The 15,813-nt window shown below is 35.9% G+C and overlaps 1 protein-coding gene across 3 annotated transcripts; it reads left to right on the plus strand.

Annotated features, from left to right (window-relative positions):
• The first annotated feature begins 937 nt into the window (after positions 1-937).
• slc38a2 (solute carrier family 38 member 2) lies at positions 938-12,070 on the plus strand. 3 transcript variants are annotated; one of them, XR_014030085.1, is made up of 17 exons: positions 938-1,255; positions 2,351-2,476; positions 2,574-2,655; positions 2,741-2,856; positions 4,249-4,322; positions 4,424-4,516; positions 4,609-4,684; positions 5,024-5,106; positions 5,474-5,532; positions 5,652-5,789; positions 5,872-5,951; positions 6,493-6,593; positions 7,874-7,998; positions 8,238-8,382; positions 9,732-9,829; positions 9,912-11,195; positions 11,863-12,070. XR_014030085.1 is itself a non-coding variant. In XM_081364042.1 (16 exons), exons 2-16 carry the CDS (start codon positions 2,352-2,354, stop codon positions 10,023-10,025), a joined length of 1,509 nt encoding a protein of 502 aa, XP_081220168.1. In that variant the 5' UTR covers positions 938-1,255; position 2,351; the 3' UTR covers positions 10,026-12,070. The 3 variants fall into 3 exon arrangements, 1 of the variants encoding a protein (XP_081220168.1); XR_014030086.1 differs by having other exon boundaries at positions 9,912-10,733; positions 11,876-12,070; XM_081364042.1 differs by having other exon boundaries at positions 9,912-12,070.
• Positions 12,071-15,813: the final 3,743 nt, after the last annotated feature.

Here is a 15,813-nt window from a genome sequence, read left to right on the forward strand (position 1 = left end):
CAAAGATGAGTTAAATCACAGACTGAGCAGCAACCTCTAAACCTGATCTCTGTATGTTATGTAGGGCATACGGTGGGTTGTGGCCTGGTACCTGTGGTTTCTCTGAAGTCAAATTTGTCATTTTTAGACCACAAAACATTAATTCTTGATAATGCCAATGGATTGGCATAGATATATACCCCAAGAGATTCTCCTTTACCACACAGAATATATTTTTTCTTCTACATTTCTTTCAAACTTAGATGCTTCTAATGACTTGTCTTCGGAAAAATAGATATACATTTGTCAATCCTTGACACGTAGTAAACGTAGACATGTGAGACTACTTCTTTTCACTCAATGTAATCGAATTTCTGTGAGAAACACTAAGACATCACAGCAATGACTTTTCAAGGGACAACCAGCGTACAGGCGTACATGAATGTGGACAACAGCTCTCAGATCATTTGGTCTTGAGAAAATGTAGAGGTGATATTGAGATATTTGGTATTTTAGAGAATCTGAGCACAGTTTGACTGTAATGTGAGATCACTGAAGGGTTCTTTATTGGCATTGATAGTTTCATAAAGAACCTTCATTGAAATCTTTCTATTTCTATACAGTGGAAAAATGTTCTTTAATTTTTTTTTTTTTTTAATGTTCTTCACAATAAGAAAATGGTTCTTTTAAGAACTTCTCACTGAAAGCTTCTTTGGCATCACTATGAAAACTCCGTTTTAAGAGTCCACCAGGAGAAACTCTACATTTGCTCAAACAATTGTGATATTAAAGGCTTAATTCAGTAAATTGTTTGATGTTGAACGCCTTCCTGAGGCAGGGAAAGATATTCACTCGGGCCGGTCCGGGCTGGAACGCTGTTCAGTGTTTGTATACAATCCACGCAGAGGCTCCTCCCACTAAAGGCTGATGCAATGCGACCGGCATTGGAATATAAACCGTCATTCAGCAGCATCAGAACACGACAGTGATACCGGACGCGCCCAGAGGACACATCCGTTTATCTTCAACAATAATATTAGTATTACAAATTGTAGGCTTTATAGGTAACGTTAGGCTATTACGGTGTTTATATTTATTATTAATTTACTTTATTAATATTTATTGGTTATCTATTACGGCACATTCCTGAAGGATCAATTGTTATCGGTTCTGTAATTGATCACTGGAAAATTCTTCACGACTGGGAGGGTTTGCTCTTATTTTCCCCCATTCATACCGGAGCTGAAGAAACGGATTTTCTTCTTTAATTCTTGAGGTAAGATTTCATACCGGTTCGACATTATTTTGTTTCAGAACCTGTACGATTTTCTGACGTTTTTTATTTTATTCCTCCAGATCACACTGTTGTCTTTTTAAGCCTTTTTCTTTAATTTTGTTGTGGTATATCTTCAGTTTTTACGACGTGACTCATTCGTGTTTCATCATCTTTTTTTTTTCTACACATCCGTTTAAAAGGTTTAATTCATTCATTCATCAAACACACCTACGCCTGTGTAACTCTAATAACATTAATATTTTAGAAAACTATGTCAACGGCTGCAAATATTAAATTAGCTAACGTTACATGATTTATTGTTGTTTTATTGGTGATGTAGTTTAATTTGACCGGTGATTGTTGATAAACGCGTGGGCGTCTGCTTCACACTCCGAGCATCTGCATATTTTTTGTCATATTCATGCATTATTATCATCATTATTATTTGATCTTATATATTTATTCTTAGGATTTGTGAGTTTAAATGGAAATTCAACATTTTAGTTTACGTTTCAAAGTCTTAAATTGTCATCAGAATCGGTTTAAATACGTTAAACGAGTCACCCTACAAGAATAAATACCCTAACTGTGGTGTTTAATCATTTTGTTCAGATTATATAAATATAGACTAATCAGACGTCGATATAAATAGTTGATGACGATGCGGCGGACACAGCGCGTGCTGATCTGTTGTGCCGGTTTGTAATTTTCCACTCGGCTCTGGTTGGTCACATGACCTATGCGGACGGGGGCGCGCATTTTGCTGAACGCAGGAGATGGAGCGCGCATTGATGATCGTTTAAAGATTTCTGGGGACACAAGTTTTTCTGTGAACACCATTGTAAAGGTGTTTCTGTAATTGTGTTTATTGAGTGCTGTTTTAATACTTTAGTTGACATAATATTAAAAGAAGCAATAATCAACTACACGGATAAGTGTGAATGTTGGTAAATGATATCAGTCAACCCAGTTGCATGATAATTTCTTACACAAAACACTGATTTAAAGCCTCCCAACACTAATCACCACAATGTTCAAGATAAACATAAATCCTTTCAAAATAAGGAGACTTTATTTCATTGTTTTTTATTACAGGATGAACAAAGACCCTGCAAATCCAAAGATGAGTAGTTTTAACATCGCTCCAGACATGGACAGCAATAGTTCCAACAGCGAATACACAAGTTATCAAGACTGTCCCACCAAAGGCCCCTTCAACGGGTAAAACCTGCATCATTTGACCTAGACAAGTCACTATTAGTTAATAGGTCAATTTAAATAAAACAAAGCATTTTCTAATGCGCTGATTTGATTGCAGAATACAGTATACCGACGTGGACGCCGAAAGTCAGAACTTCCTGTCTGATCACTTGGGCAAGAAGAAATATGAAGCTGAATATGTAAGTGGTTCATGTGACCTAAGAGGTTCCATCAGATAGTGCACTTAAACGTCACGCTATAAATCTCACTGTTCTTGTTTTTCAGAGCCATGGCTCGGCGTCGTTCGGGATGTCAGTGTTTAACTTGGGCAATGCCATCATGGGAAGCGGAATACTGGGACTTGCGTATGCCATGGCTAATACTGGCATCGCCATGTTTGTGTGAGTATTGAGGTGCTGCTTCTGGATCTGTTTCACCTCATATGAACGGCCAAAAACACCTCAGCTTTAAAAATGTACATGAGCTGACACCAGACCCACCCGCTTTTCTAGTTTGGTTTTAAAAAGTTAGCATGAAAGTTCATATTTTTGTCAGCTGAAAGTATGTACTCAATTGTCCCCAATTTACAGGACTGCAAATGACCTGATTAGGAATTAGTTCTGTTAATTTGCCGCAGATTATAGTTGGTGTAGATGATCTGAGTCAGTCAGTTCGGCTCTGATTAATGAAGTAAATGGAAGTCGTGCTTCTTCTCAGTGTTTATAAACAAAGCCATGTGTGAGTTTCCACTGGTTATATACTAGTGAAGGATGCAAGTGGAGTCGTACTGCATTGTTAATGCGTCCGGATGCCAAATCATCCATCAAAGAATGACTTCAATGATTTCTTGGTTAACCAAAATGGGATTTCCAGTGACCAATAAATCAGGGTGGACAATATAATCCGAATGATTTTAAACCAGAATTTGAGCTCAAACCAGGAAATGCATTGAAATAAATGGGCATGGCTGGTTTAATTGAAGTGTTTGGAGGGAACGCTTTACTGTTAGGTTAAAGAATGAGCTACACAGTAAAGATGTGATGCACGTGAAATGGAAATCTACTGAAGGTCACGCAGGTTATAATGGGATCAGTCGAGCTGCAGACAGTGGAATGAGTGAGTGTGTGAGAATATAATCAGGTCTAATCCATAGTCACCTCCCTCTGTTATGAACACACGCATGTTTGTGTGTGGGTTGTGGGTGTGTGTTTGTAACGTGACGCATTACAGAGAGCCCATTATGTCCAGTTACGTTAGGTTTGAGTTGAGGCTATCTTGTCTACATAGACATATCATTTAACATCTAAAGTCAACATGAGTTTCTGGTTTTCTTAATGCATCCTAGCTAACAAAAAACAACGTTTCACTAACATTCCCACTAAGTTCTGAATGTTCATAATGTTGTTTTTTAAATGGTTAATGCAACACTCCATTTTATAATTTTTCAAACATTATAGGAATGTTACTTCTCTGAACATTCCGGAAACAAGGAACATAAAAAAAAACTAAAACGTGTCATACTTGATGTATTTATAATGTTTTTGTGCTAACGTTTTGAGAACATTATCACAGACCAGATAACTTTTGAATGAACGTTAGTGGAAGAACGTTTGTTCATAACTTAGAGAGAACGTTCCCTGTTAGCTGGGATATTCCAGGTCTTTCTGTGCTCACAATGTCTTTCATCTTTGATAAAAGTAAAACCCTTTTAACCATCTAATCAATTGCAGTTCAGATTCTGCTTGTTTCAGAGAAGAGACTTTAACTTTCGGTGTTTTTGTTCATTTCTGTAGGATCCTGCTGCTCGCCGTGGCCATTTTCTCCCTGTACTCGGTCCATTTGCTGCTCAAAACGGCCAATGAAGGAGGTTAGCGTCTCTCTGTGATAACCTGCGATACTGTGAGCATGTTTCTATTTTTACCTGTGATAATAAGTGTGAGTTTTAACTCCCTGACTCCCTCCGTCCAGGTTCTCTGGTGTACGAACAGCTGGGGTACAAAGCCTTCGGGATTCCAGGAAAACTGGCAGCGTCCTGCTCTATCACCATGCAGAACTTTGGAGGTATGACCAGTAGTGTGAACGTGCAGATAACACCGAGTTTGGTTTGGTTTTTTAAGGCACTAAAGTGTTTTCAAACTCTGTTTTAATCCCAGCAATGGCGAGCTACCTCTACATCGTGAAGTACGAGCTGCCCATCGTCATTAAGGCCTTCTTGGACGTCAATGACAAGTAAGATTCCACAGGCTGATGTTGTTGTTGTTGCACTGGAATGTTTTTCAGCGCCGCTTAGAACAGTGTGAGCGCTTCATTGTGCAGCTGTCCGGCCGGGGGGGACTGATCGTCTGTTCAAAGACGTCGATTGAGGGCTTTGTGACAGTGACCTAATACAACAAACACTGACATTTAAGATTCAGACCCCTACATGGAGCCCAACATGATGCACGGCCTGAGACAGAACCGAAACACCGCAAACACGCTCGCAGAATGTGTTTTTGAAACAGGATGTTGTAGAACAGCTGCGTGTTATTTCCTCAGCACTGATATCTATCTTTGTAATGTGTTTTGCAGCGCGTGGTACACTAATGGAGATTACCTGGTTCTGATAGTCACCGTCAGCATCATACTGCCTCTCTCGCTGCTTAAAAACCTCGGTAAGTAAGTGTGCTCGCAGGACAGTGAAACTCACAAAACCACAATTCACCCCAGAATTAATTAGGGGTTATATTTTGCACAAAGAAAGTTAAGATAGGTTAGATTAGTATTAGATAACACTTTATTTTACATATGTTCACATGTACATGTGTTAAGTTACTATATACTTTATGCATGCAACTAACCCTAACCCTATAGTGAGTACATGTAGTTAAATGTTTAATAACAATGTAACACGGACACCTTAAAATAAAGTGTTGCCTAAAATCATTATAAAATTAAATAGAAATATATATATGACTGTGAGCATGACTGGAGATTTGTGTTTTGTGCTGATCCTCATGGTTTGTGTGTGTTTCTTCTCAGGTTATCTAGGCTACACTAGTGGTTTCTCCTTGCTGTGCATGGTGTTCTTCGTCATTGTGGTGAGTGCTGAGATGTTCATCATTAAATGCTAATGGACACATGCAAATGAGAGCAAGAGTGTCATTCGAGCTGCTATTGTTAGTCTGATGAGATGTTCCTTCCTGCTTTTGTTCTCCAGGTGATCTACAAGAAGTTCCAGATCCCGTGTCCACTACCGGAGAACTTCATTAACATCACAGTGAACGCCTCTCAGCCACAGGTCAACACTACTGAAGAAGAGTGCTGCAAACCCAAGTACTTCGTCTTTAACTCACAGGTACGACACGGATTTTGCATTCGGATATTTGCATTTGAGTGAGAGGAGTGTGTGGTGATCTAACTTTATTGTTTTGTCTTAGACTGTGTATGCGGTGCCCATTTTGACCTTTGCGTTTGTGTGCCACCCGGCTATCCTGCCCATGTACGAGGAGCTCAAAGAGTGAGTAACATTTAGGCCTAAATATAACATTTAAAGAGGACCTATTATTCCCTTTTACAAAGTCTTGATGTTGTTTTCAGGCTCTACTAGAACAGGTTTTCCCCATATTCTCTAGTTTTCTCAGTAACGCCCTGTTTAGTTCCTGTCTCTATGAAGCCCCTCCTTCTGAAAAGCACACTGTGCTCTGATTGGTCGGCTGGAGCAGTGTGTTGTGATTGGTCGAGCGCTTCGAGTGTGTTTGGGAAATATCCCGCCTTTAACGATAACCACCAGTTTCAACATACTACTAACTAACTCAACAAGGCCCCGCCCCTTATTAATTATTTAAATGAGGAATATTGTGACGTGTTCGTTCAGAAATTACACATTACACACACACTAAAGAAAGATGAAGATGGAAAACAGCATAATAGGTCCTCTTTAATAAAGCTAGAAGTTGTTTTTTGTGAGTTTAACCTCTGTAAGATTGTTTATAGTAATCAAGAATGAATCATGGAAAAGCCAAGACAAACTAACACTTTCTCTAACTTTCCATCTGCAGTCGTTCCCGAAGGAAGATGCAGAATGTTGCAAACGTGTCGTTCCTGGGAATGTTTATCATGTATCTGTTGGCAGCACTGTTCGGATATCTGACCTTCAACGGTGAGCAGAACGCATACGCACGGACACATCACATTACAGAACACGTTACGACACATTTGATAGTCCTGTTTGTTTTAAACGGAGGTGTGTCCGTTTAATGGCTTCGGATTGATCCGGCAAAAGGCCAGTGTTGAACCTCCTGGCTTTTTTTAAATTTTGGGAACAAGTGAGAGACGTTCAGCTGGAAATGTTACGCAATGGAGGGATTTCTCAGACGCAGCGAAGGAAAAATAAACATTTTTGTGAGATGAGTTGTTTGTTCTGCACAAACTTGTTGTTGACAATAAAATGGGATTTTTACCATTCAGAGGAGGGTAACTAAAGCTAAACCATACAAAAGTACATTTTTGTTACTAAACTAAAACATAAATACACTTATTTTATTTCAGCTAGTTTCCAAGGAAAGAACTTGATGTACTAAAATAAATATATACATATTTTAAAAACAAATCAAAATCTAAAAACCAAATACTCAACAAAATTGCTATAATGAAAATGGAAGATATTTAAAAGATAATATTTTATTTTAGTTAGTTAAGAGCTTTTTTCCCACATTTATTTATGTTATTAAAGAACTCATATGAAAAGTGATTAAAATTAATACAAATATATACATATATTTAAAAAAGGCCAAAAACACTACAAAATTATATTTAAAAGATATTATTTTATTTTAGTTAGTTAAGAGCTTTTTTCCCACATTTATTTATGTTATTAAAGAACTCATATGAAAAGTGATTAAAATTAATACAAATATATACATATATTTAAAAAAGGCCAAAAACACTACAAAATTATAAAAATAAAATTATATTTTGAAAAGTAAATTTTATTTAAACTAGTTGCCAAGGCAACATTTCTCATTTTCATTTAGTTATTTATTTATTTATTTTAGAACTTTAATTACTAAAATATCTAAAACTAAAACTGATTAAAAAGTAGTATACATACCGGTAATTAAAACTAATTTAAAACTAAAGAAATGGCCAAAAACTACTAAAATGAAATTGTAAAATATAAAAAAGCTTATTTTATTTCAGCTAGGTGCCTAGGCAAGATTTCTCAGTTTCATTTAGTGCTTTTATTTTTTATTTTACAACTTGAAGTACTAAAACAACTAAAATTGATTCAAAATTAATAAAAATATATGCATATTTAAAAACTAAAAAAGGCCCAAAACACAACAAAATGACTCAAAGAAAAATTGAAAATATATCCTAAACCAACGATCTAATGTCAGTGATGTTTGAAGTAAAGGTGTGGTGTTTTGTGTTCGACAGAGGCCGTTGAACCCGAGCTTCTGCACACTTACTCAAAGGTCTACAGTTTCGACGTGGTGCTTCTGATCGTGCGCTTCGCCGTCCTGACCGCCGTGACGCTCACCGTGCCCGTGGTTCTCTTCCCAGTGAGTATCCCACACATTCACAGGTGTTGACACACACACACACACACACACACACACACACACACACACACACACACACACACACACACACACACACACACACACACACACACACACACACACACACACACACACACACACACACACACACACACACACACACACACACACACACACACACACACACACACACACACACACACACACAGTGCTGATGTGAGGTGTGTTCTCTGCTTCAGATCCGCACCTCAGTCAACCAGCTGCTCGGCGCCTCTAAAGACTTCAGCTGGCCTCGGCACATCGGCATCACCGTCGCCCTGCTCGTCTGCGTCAACATCCTCGTCATCTTCGTTCCCACCATCAGAGACATTTTCGGATTCATCGGTAGGTGGTTCATTCACATGGATGTGATGTGTCATTTTTGTATGATTAATCTTCTATTTGCAGTTTTCATCATTATTTTGAGGTTTTAGTCATTTCGTTGTGCGTCTGTATACACACAAACAAATTGTGTATGAAAGTTTTTACTTTGATACAATTTGAGCAATTTTCACTCAGAAGTTGCAAGTAAATTTCACAAATAATTACAAAGAAATGCCAAATAACACTGAATTGAACATGAAATTTTGAAGTAAAACACTGAAATAGGATTTTCTTTTATATTTACAACTTTGAAAAATTTAGTTTCTTTTAATTAATGTTTATTTTTCAACTATTTTTTAAAGTGGTTTTTATACATTTTTATTTCCATTTTAGTACTTCAACTGTCAACTGTCTGAAATAAAAATAGTTAACTTAGTAGCACTTCAACTTAAAATATTAAAAATTAAACGTATTGCTTATTTTACAACTCTATTTACAACTTTGAAAAATTATTAATTTTAATTTCCGTTCGAGTTATTTTAGTACTTCAACTTAAAAGTTAGTGTCAACTATCTGAAATAAAATAAGTTTACTTAGTAGTACTTCAACTTAAAATATAAAAAGATAAGCTTATTGTTTATTTTACAGCTTTGAAAAATTATTTAAAAATAATAGTTTCTACAATAGCTTACAATAGCTAACAATAGCTTATTCTAACAATAGCTTGTTTATTTTACAGCTTTGAAAAATTATTTAAAAATAATAGTTTCTTTTAATTAATGTTTATTTTTCAACTCTATTTTTTACAGTAGTTTTTATACATTTTTATTTCCATTTTAGTTATTTTAGTACTTCAACTTAAAAATTAGTGTCAACTATGTAAAATATTAAAAATTAAACGTATTGCTTATTTTACAACTCTATTTACAACTTTGAAAAATTATTAATTTTAATTTCCGTTCGAGTTATTTTAGTACTTCAACTTAAAAGTTAGTGTCAACTGTCTGAAATAAAATAAGTTTACTTAGTAGTACTTCAACTTAAAATTTAAAAAATTAAGCTTATTGTTTATTTTACAGCTTTGAAAAATTATTTAAAAATAATAGTTTCTTTTAATTGTTTATTTTTCAACTCTATTTTTTACAGTAGTTTTTATACATTTTTATTTCCATTTTAGTTATTTTAGTACTTCAACTTAAAAATTAGTGTCAACTATGTAAAATATTAAAAATTAAACGTATTGCTTATTTTACAACTCTATTTACAACTTAATTTTAATTTCCGTTTACTTAAAAGTTCGAAACGTTGCCTTGTCATGAAAACGTATATCTGAACTGAGTTTAGCATGTTTGATTTGTGTCTCTCCGCAGGTGCGTCCGCTGCCGCCATGCTGATCTTCATCCTCCCATCAGCCTTCTACATCCGACTGGTGGAGAAGGAGTCCATGAGATCCGTGCAGAAGATCGGGGTAAGACACTCGTGTCCGACTGCCCGTATATGTGTGTGTTCTTGAGGATGACAGACTCTCATCACACTCTCGCTCTCCTCAGGCGTTGTTGTTCCTCATCATGGGAATCATAGTGATGATCTGCAGCATGACTTTGATCATCCTGGACTGGATCCACAACGCAGGCTCTTCAGACGACCACTCCGACGGCCACTAGTGGGCGTGTCCTAACGCTAATTGACATGCAGAAGGGGCGGAGCCTATCCGCAGACTCTGCCACTGAGAACTAGAAGAAGCTGCTCTAATATCAGCGCAGAGCAAAGACAAACATCCCATTCTGAGAGAATGTCCTGAACTTTGTACAGTATGCTGTTAGGCCACACAGATGGTGATCCACTCGTATTGTTGTGCTTCTTTTTCTGTTTTTGTCGATTTGCTTTCCTATTGTGTTGAGTTTCGGTGGTACGTCGCACAGGAGCGTGTGCATTATTCACCGTTTTCAGGTTTAGTACTCGCAAACCAAAACCAGTCAACAGCGAACGGAGACGCGTGTTCCACATCCGTTCGCACCTTTGCCAAAAATATCGGTGTTTGTATGTGGAAAAGCACTTACTCTTTTTCAGCAAATGTGAAAAACTGTTATTCCGCACATTTTGGCTGTGCTTTAAACGCATTTGTTACAATGCCATTTATACTGTACTACTTGAGTCACCTTTACCTGTCGTGTAGATCTACTAATGAACAAATACTGATCGCTAGGTGTTGATTTCAGGCAGGTGGAACGGCTGTATAACTTATTTAAACCCAGACGACGGCGAAGGGTGCCTTAAAGTCAACACGAGCTCAAAAACTACACGTACACTGCAAAGTATGATGCTCTTCCTCAGTGTTTCTGTCTTGTTTTACAGTACAAATATCAAGACACATTTACTGACATTCAGAGCTTCAGATATTAAGTCTCGTTTACTGAAAATGCATTCAAATTAAGAGGGTTTTTGCCGAAAATATCTGCCAATGGGGTTTAGAAAAATAATCTTGCTTAATGTTGTTGATTTTTCAGACCCTTCTGGATGATATTTGCTCTTGTTTTAAGCACAAACTTCATTTTGAATTAAATACAGCAATGAAAAATCATGAAATTGTGCTTCTCCGTTGAATGTTTTCCAGTACAAATATCTAAACACTCTTAAATCGAGATACAAGACAAAAATACTGACTAAAATAATTAGTTTGCAGTGTAACTCAACGATTCATCATTGCACGTTCTCTGAAATCACTGTTCAACTGACGTCACATCAAAATGATGTTTGCGACTAGTCGAATAACTATTTAATCACTGTTTTAGACTTTTGTAGGATATTCTAAACACTTATTTAATAAACTGAAGGTAACGACAATAATAGCGAATAATGGTTTTAAAAAAAGTTGAATATCCTGTTTTACGGCACATAACAGAAGTAGAATGAGCTGCTAATGTGTTTCACGTTGACTTTAAAGCTTCACGGTCTGATTGTCGTTTGTTTTCGGATGAACTACGCACAGAATCAAATGCCAGGACGTTGTTGGCGAGGGGAACCGAGACCGTTAGTTTTTAACTTGACTTGCCATTTCAGTGTTTGCCATCGGCAGCTTGAACGAGAGACAGACAGACGGGGAGTGTGTGTCGTCCACTGATCAGCTGTTATTAGTGTGGTGAATTGATACGTCACACACACGCACACACACACACCTCACTGTGCTTCCAACTGCTTAAACCTCATGTGTCATCCAACCTGTTACTCTCCAGCCGTTATTTATGGAAAACATCAGTGTAATTTAATCTATTTTACTATATTTATATATATATATATTGTATATATGTGTATATATCACAAAATGAACTGTAAATATGCTGTCAATTTTTTCTTTTTTCTTCTTCTTTTGTTAAGATTTTGCTCAACATTGTTTTAAATATGGAAATGGCTTTAGATGTCCCTCGGTGTGTGTCGGGGCCCCGATCGCCCCCTCTTCATCTGGCTGTGAATGTCAAACTGAGCTCAAGATTCGGCTTGTAGTCGGCCCCGACACACACATACACACACACACACTTACACACACTCTCACATACCTTTTACATCACTACTAAATGCTGTAGTCGAAGCCGAGAGGCGTGAAGCGCTCCTCATGTACAAGAGGCCATTCCTGCGAATGATACGCTCTTGTTTCAATGAAACACTATGTATATCATGTAATTAATGTCTATTAAAGGTTTAAGATAACCCAGTTATGTGTCATTGATTTATTTTATAGAAAGAAATTACTTTTATTTTTAATTGAATGAAGTGCTTTAGTCAGTGGTTACACAACGAGAGTTCAAAGAAACATATATATATGTGTGTGTGTGTGTGTGTGAGAGAGAGAGAGAGAGAGAGTGTGAGTGTGTGAAAGAGTTTGAGTGTGTGAAAGAGTGTGAGTGTGTGAAAGAGAGTGTGAGCGTATGTGTGTGAAAGAGTGTGAGAGGGAGTGTGTGTGTGTTATTTGCAAAGGATCATATATATCTCATTTGAAGTTCAGACATGAGGACAGATCAAACCCACTGTGCTGTATATTATTTGATCTTCGTTTCATACAAGGTCACACTAAACATTTTAGGAATTTAAAATTACACTTATTTTTTATTTAATGACGTGTTTTTGTCAGTGGTGTTGCACATAATGAGAGTAAAAAGAAACCTAAAAATGTAAATATGTATATTATTATGTTTCATAATATGTATGTGATGAAATGTATTAATTTGAAAGGGCAATGAAAGGGATAAACTCTAGTCTAAACCATCAAAAGTGTAACTGACACACACACACACACACACACACACACACACACACACACACACACACACACACAGAGAGAGAGAGAGAGAGAGAGAGAGATGAAATGCTCACTGTTTACCAGGTTGAGCCAGAAAATTCAACATTTTAAACAAAAAATTAAATCTAAATTGTGACAGAAAGTTGTTTTTGATCATGTCTAAATACATATCCAAATGCAATACCTGATAAAAGGATTGTATGAATAATTTTATCAGTCTCAACATTATTATTTCTGTTTAAAAATAGGCCTATGCTGCCATCTAGTGGTTATACTATATAAAACTTGATTTTTTTTATTCAACCAGATTGCACTAATCTGCATATTTTTTAACTTATACATACTTATTGAATTAAAAAATAATAAAAAAAGTGTATTTCTAATATTTGTATTATTTTATATAGAAATAAAAGGTGTATATTTAATTATTTAAAAGATATGAGACTCTTCCTGTTTCCCCTTTTTGACATTACTTTAATCCCTTGTCATGGCAACACTGTTCAAGATGTCCAATATCGGTCAAAATTAACATCTTTAATGTCTTGGCATCATGTTAAAACAGTTTGGTGTGAATCAAATAAACTTGCTGTCCTCAGTGATACTGATGTCCTCCACGCCCGTTTCTAAGGCTTTGCTAATGCTAATGCTAATGTCTACTGGCTGACAACTCTGACAAGTGTCGACTTTCATGCAATTTGAAGCATGCTAAGAGTCTTACGAATGATATTAATATCCTTTTCACTTTCTGTTTAGAGAAAGCGGGAACTACTTTACATTTATTTTGGAACTGCTCGCTCACAGTGACATTTTGGTGTGGCGTTTGTGATTTTTACCAAATGTTATGTGAATCCTAACTTTGATTTTACATATCATTTTTGGTTTTCATGAATGTGAAAAGAAAAGTGATATTTATCTTATAAACCTTATTTTTCTGTTAGCTAAATATCACATTCACAATTGTAAATTTTCTAAATGCAATCCTCTTTTTTAAGATTTAAACTTGAATTGAAAATGTATATTACTTCTATTGAGTTCTCTAAAAAAAAAAAACAAACAAAAAAAAAAAACCGTAAAAGCTACAAGAACAGTGGCTGTGTTTAAGGACTTGGCACTTTAATCTGGACTGAAAGACTGAAGGACTCTGGAGTATTGATGAATTATGTAATGACATTGATGATAATTGTTGTTAAAGCTTTTTTTTCTTCTTTTCTTCAAGCATTTAATAAAATTAAAAGCATGCTAAGAGTCTCAAAAGCATCTAAAAAGAGTATTAAAGTTTGATGCATTGCCATGACAACAGTGTTCAAGACATCAAGAATCCTTTCACATGTGTAAATTCACATCTGAATAATGTGTATGTAATGTGTAAGAATAAAAATAAGGGTGATTTTTGAAGGTGACACACTTCCTGCTGCCAGTTGGTGGCGCTATAACTTTGACTCACAATAGTCACATCCATGTTATTTGCCTTCTAACAACAAATGCACAGCTGAAGTTTCATCAAAATCAATGTATGCAGAAGTTATAATACACTTCTAAATTAGTTTCAACGCCAGTGTCCTCAGTGTCTTGACTTCATGCTGACTGAGTTTAGTTGCGATCGGATGAATTTCCTAGGAGAAGTATATCAAATATAAATCTATATTCGCATTATCAAGATTGTGGATTTGTAAATCTTGTAATTTCACCATAAATGCGTTTAATTAAATAAAATGTAGTAATCTCACCATAAATGTATTTAATTAAATACTACTTTTTTTTCACAGTCATCTTTTTTACTTTAAGACCGGGGTAAAGCAAGGAAAACTACAATTTACCTCGACAAGGCGACATGATGAACAACACTTGTCTCATATTCGTGGAGGTGGAAAAACAAGTTCTTTGTAACATGCAAGATTTATTGTATTCAAATTTAAATGCAAAAGAAAAGGCATGGGAGTCAGCTGTTTTTGTCAATTTTAAGTTTTAATTTAAAATGTTTGCGATTTTAATATAAGTACATAGTTAAATATTTGACCACTTGCTTGAGCAACTTAATATAAGTAGAAGTAATGCATGGAATAATAGGCCTACGTTGTTTAAATTGTGTTAAACGTGCATACGAGTGTATATGTGTACAAAGAGAATCGCAATGCTGACAAAACTTTTTTTTAATAAAAGTAATAATTTTTTAAAATAAAAATAGTAAGTATGTGTTTTTGGTACAGCCGCGGATCAGTGATGCACTGCACACGGAGTATGTGTGAAACGGGCGTGAGAACTCGCTTGTTCGCGTCTACGGACAGGGTCTCCCTCTGCTGGCTAGTGTTTGTACTGCATGAATGTTGTTCTTCCGTTATATAACCGAAGTCGTTCATTTTACTGTTTTGATATACCGTTCATATTATAAAGTGTAATCACTCAGTCCTTTGAACATAAAGACGTAAGACTTTAAGCTGACATCAGTGATCACATTTACTCTTTAGTCACACGACGGACACGCGCTTCGAGCTGCAAGGTCAACGAACGTTAGAAAATAATTTGGTGGAAAGAAACAAAGGAATAACTGAAATCCTCATAGAGGAGGATCACTGCGGGAGCGACGTCCTCTCTGATTGGTCAGATTTAGTCATCTATGTTTAAGGGACCAATCTGCTCTATTGATACATTTAAAATGTATTTATGACATAAAACGTCGAAATTACGACATAATAAAGTCATAATTATGAGATTAAAAAGAATGTCATAGTTATGACTTTTATGTCATGATTTCGACTTTTTATGTTATGACTTAGTAGGCTGTAATTTCGACTTTTCATCTACTAAGTACTTTTAAATCATAATATCTACTTAGTATGTTACAATTGTGACTTTTAAAGTCATAATATCGAGTTTTCACCTCATAAATGACTTGGGTATGTCATAATTCCGATTTTTAATCTCATAAATATGTGAAGAATTCGACTTTTATGTCATAATTACGATTTACAAAAGCATATTTTTTTCTTATTTGGCGGAAATAGGCTTCCATCATTTTCCCTAATTGTTTTGTGACGTGTTTTAATTATATTTCTGTATTGAATACGTTTTTAAAAGACTTTTAATTGTTTTTTTAGGAGATGTTCAGCATCCGCCGTTCTACTGAATTTTACTTCTGCGGACCTTAAACCCTGCGTGAT

Source organism: Scardinius erythrophthalmus, assembly GCF_964197995.2.
Source record: "Scardinius erythrophthalmus genome assembly, chromosome: 4".
In the NCBI taxonomy this organism is placed as follows: Eukaryota; Metazoa; Chordata; class Actinopteri; order Cypriniformes; family Leuciscidae; genus Scardinius; species Scardinius erythrophthalmus.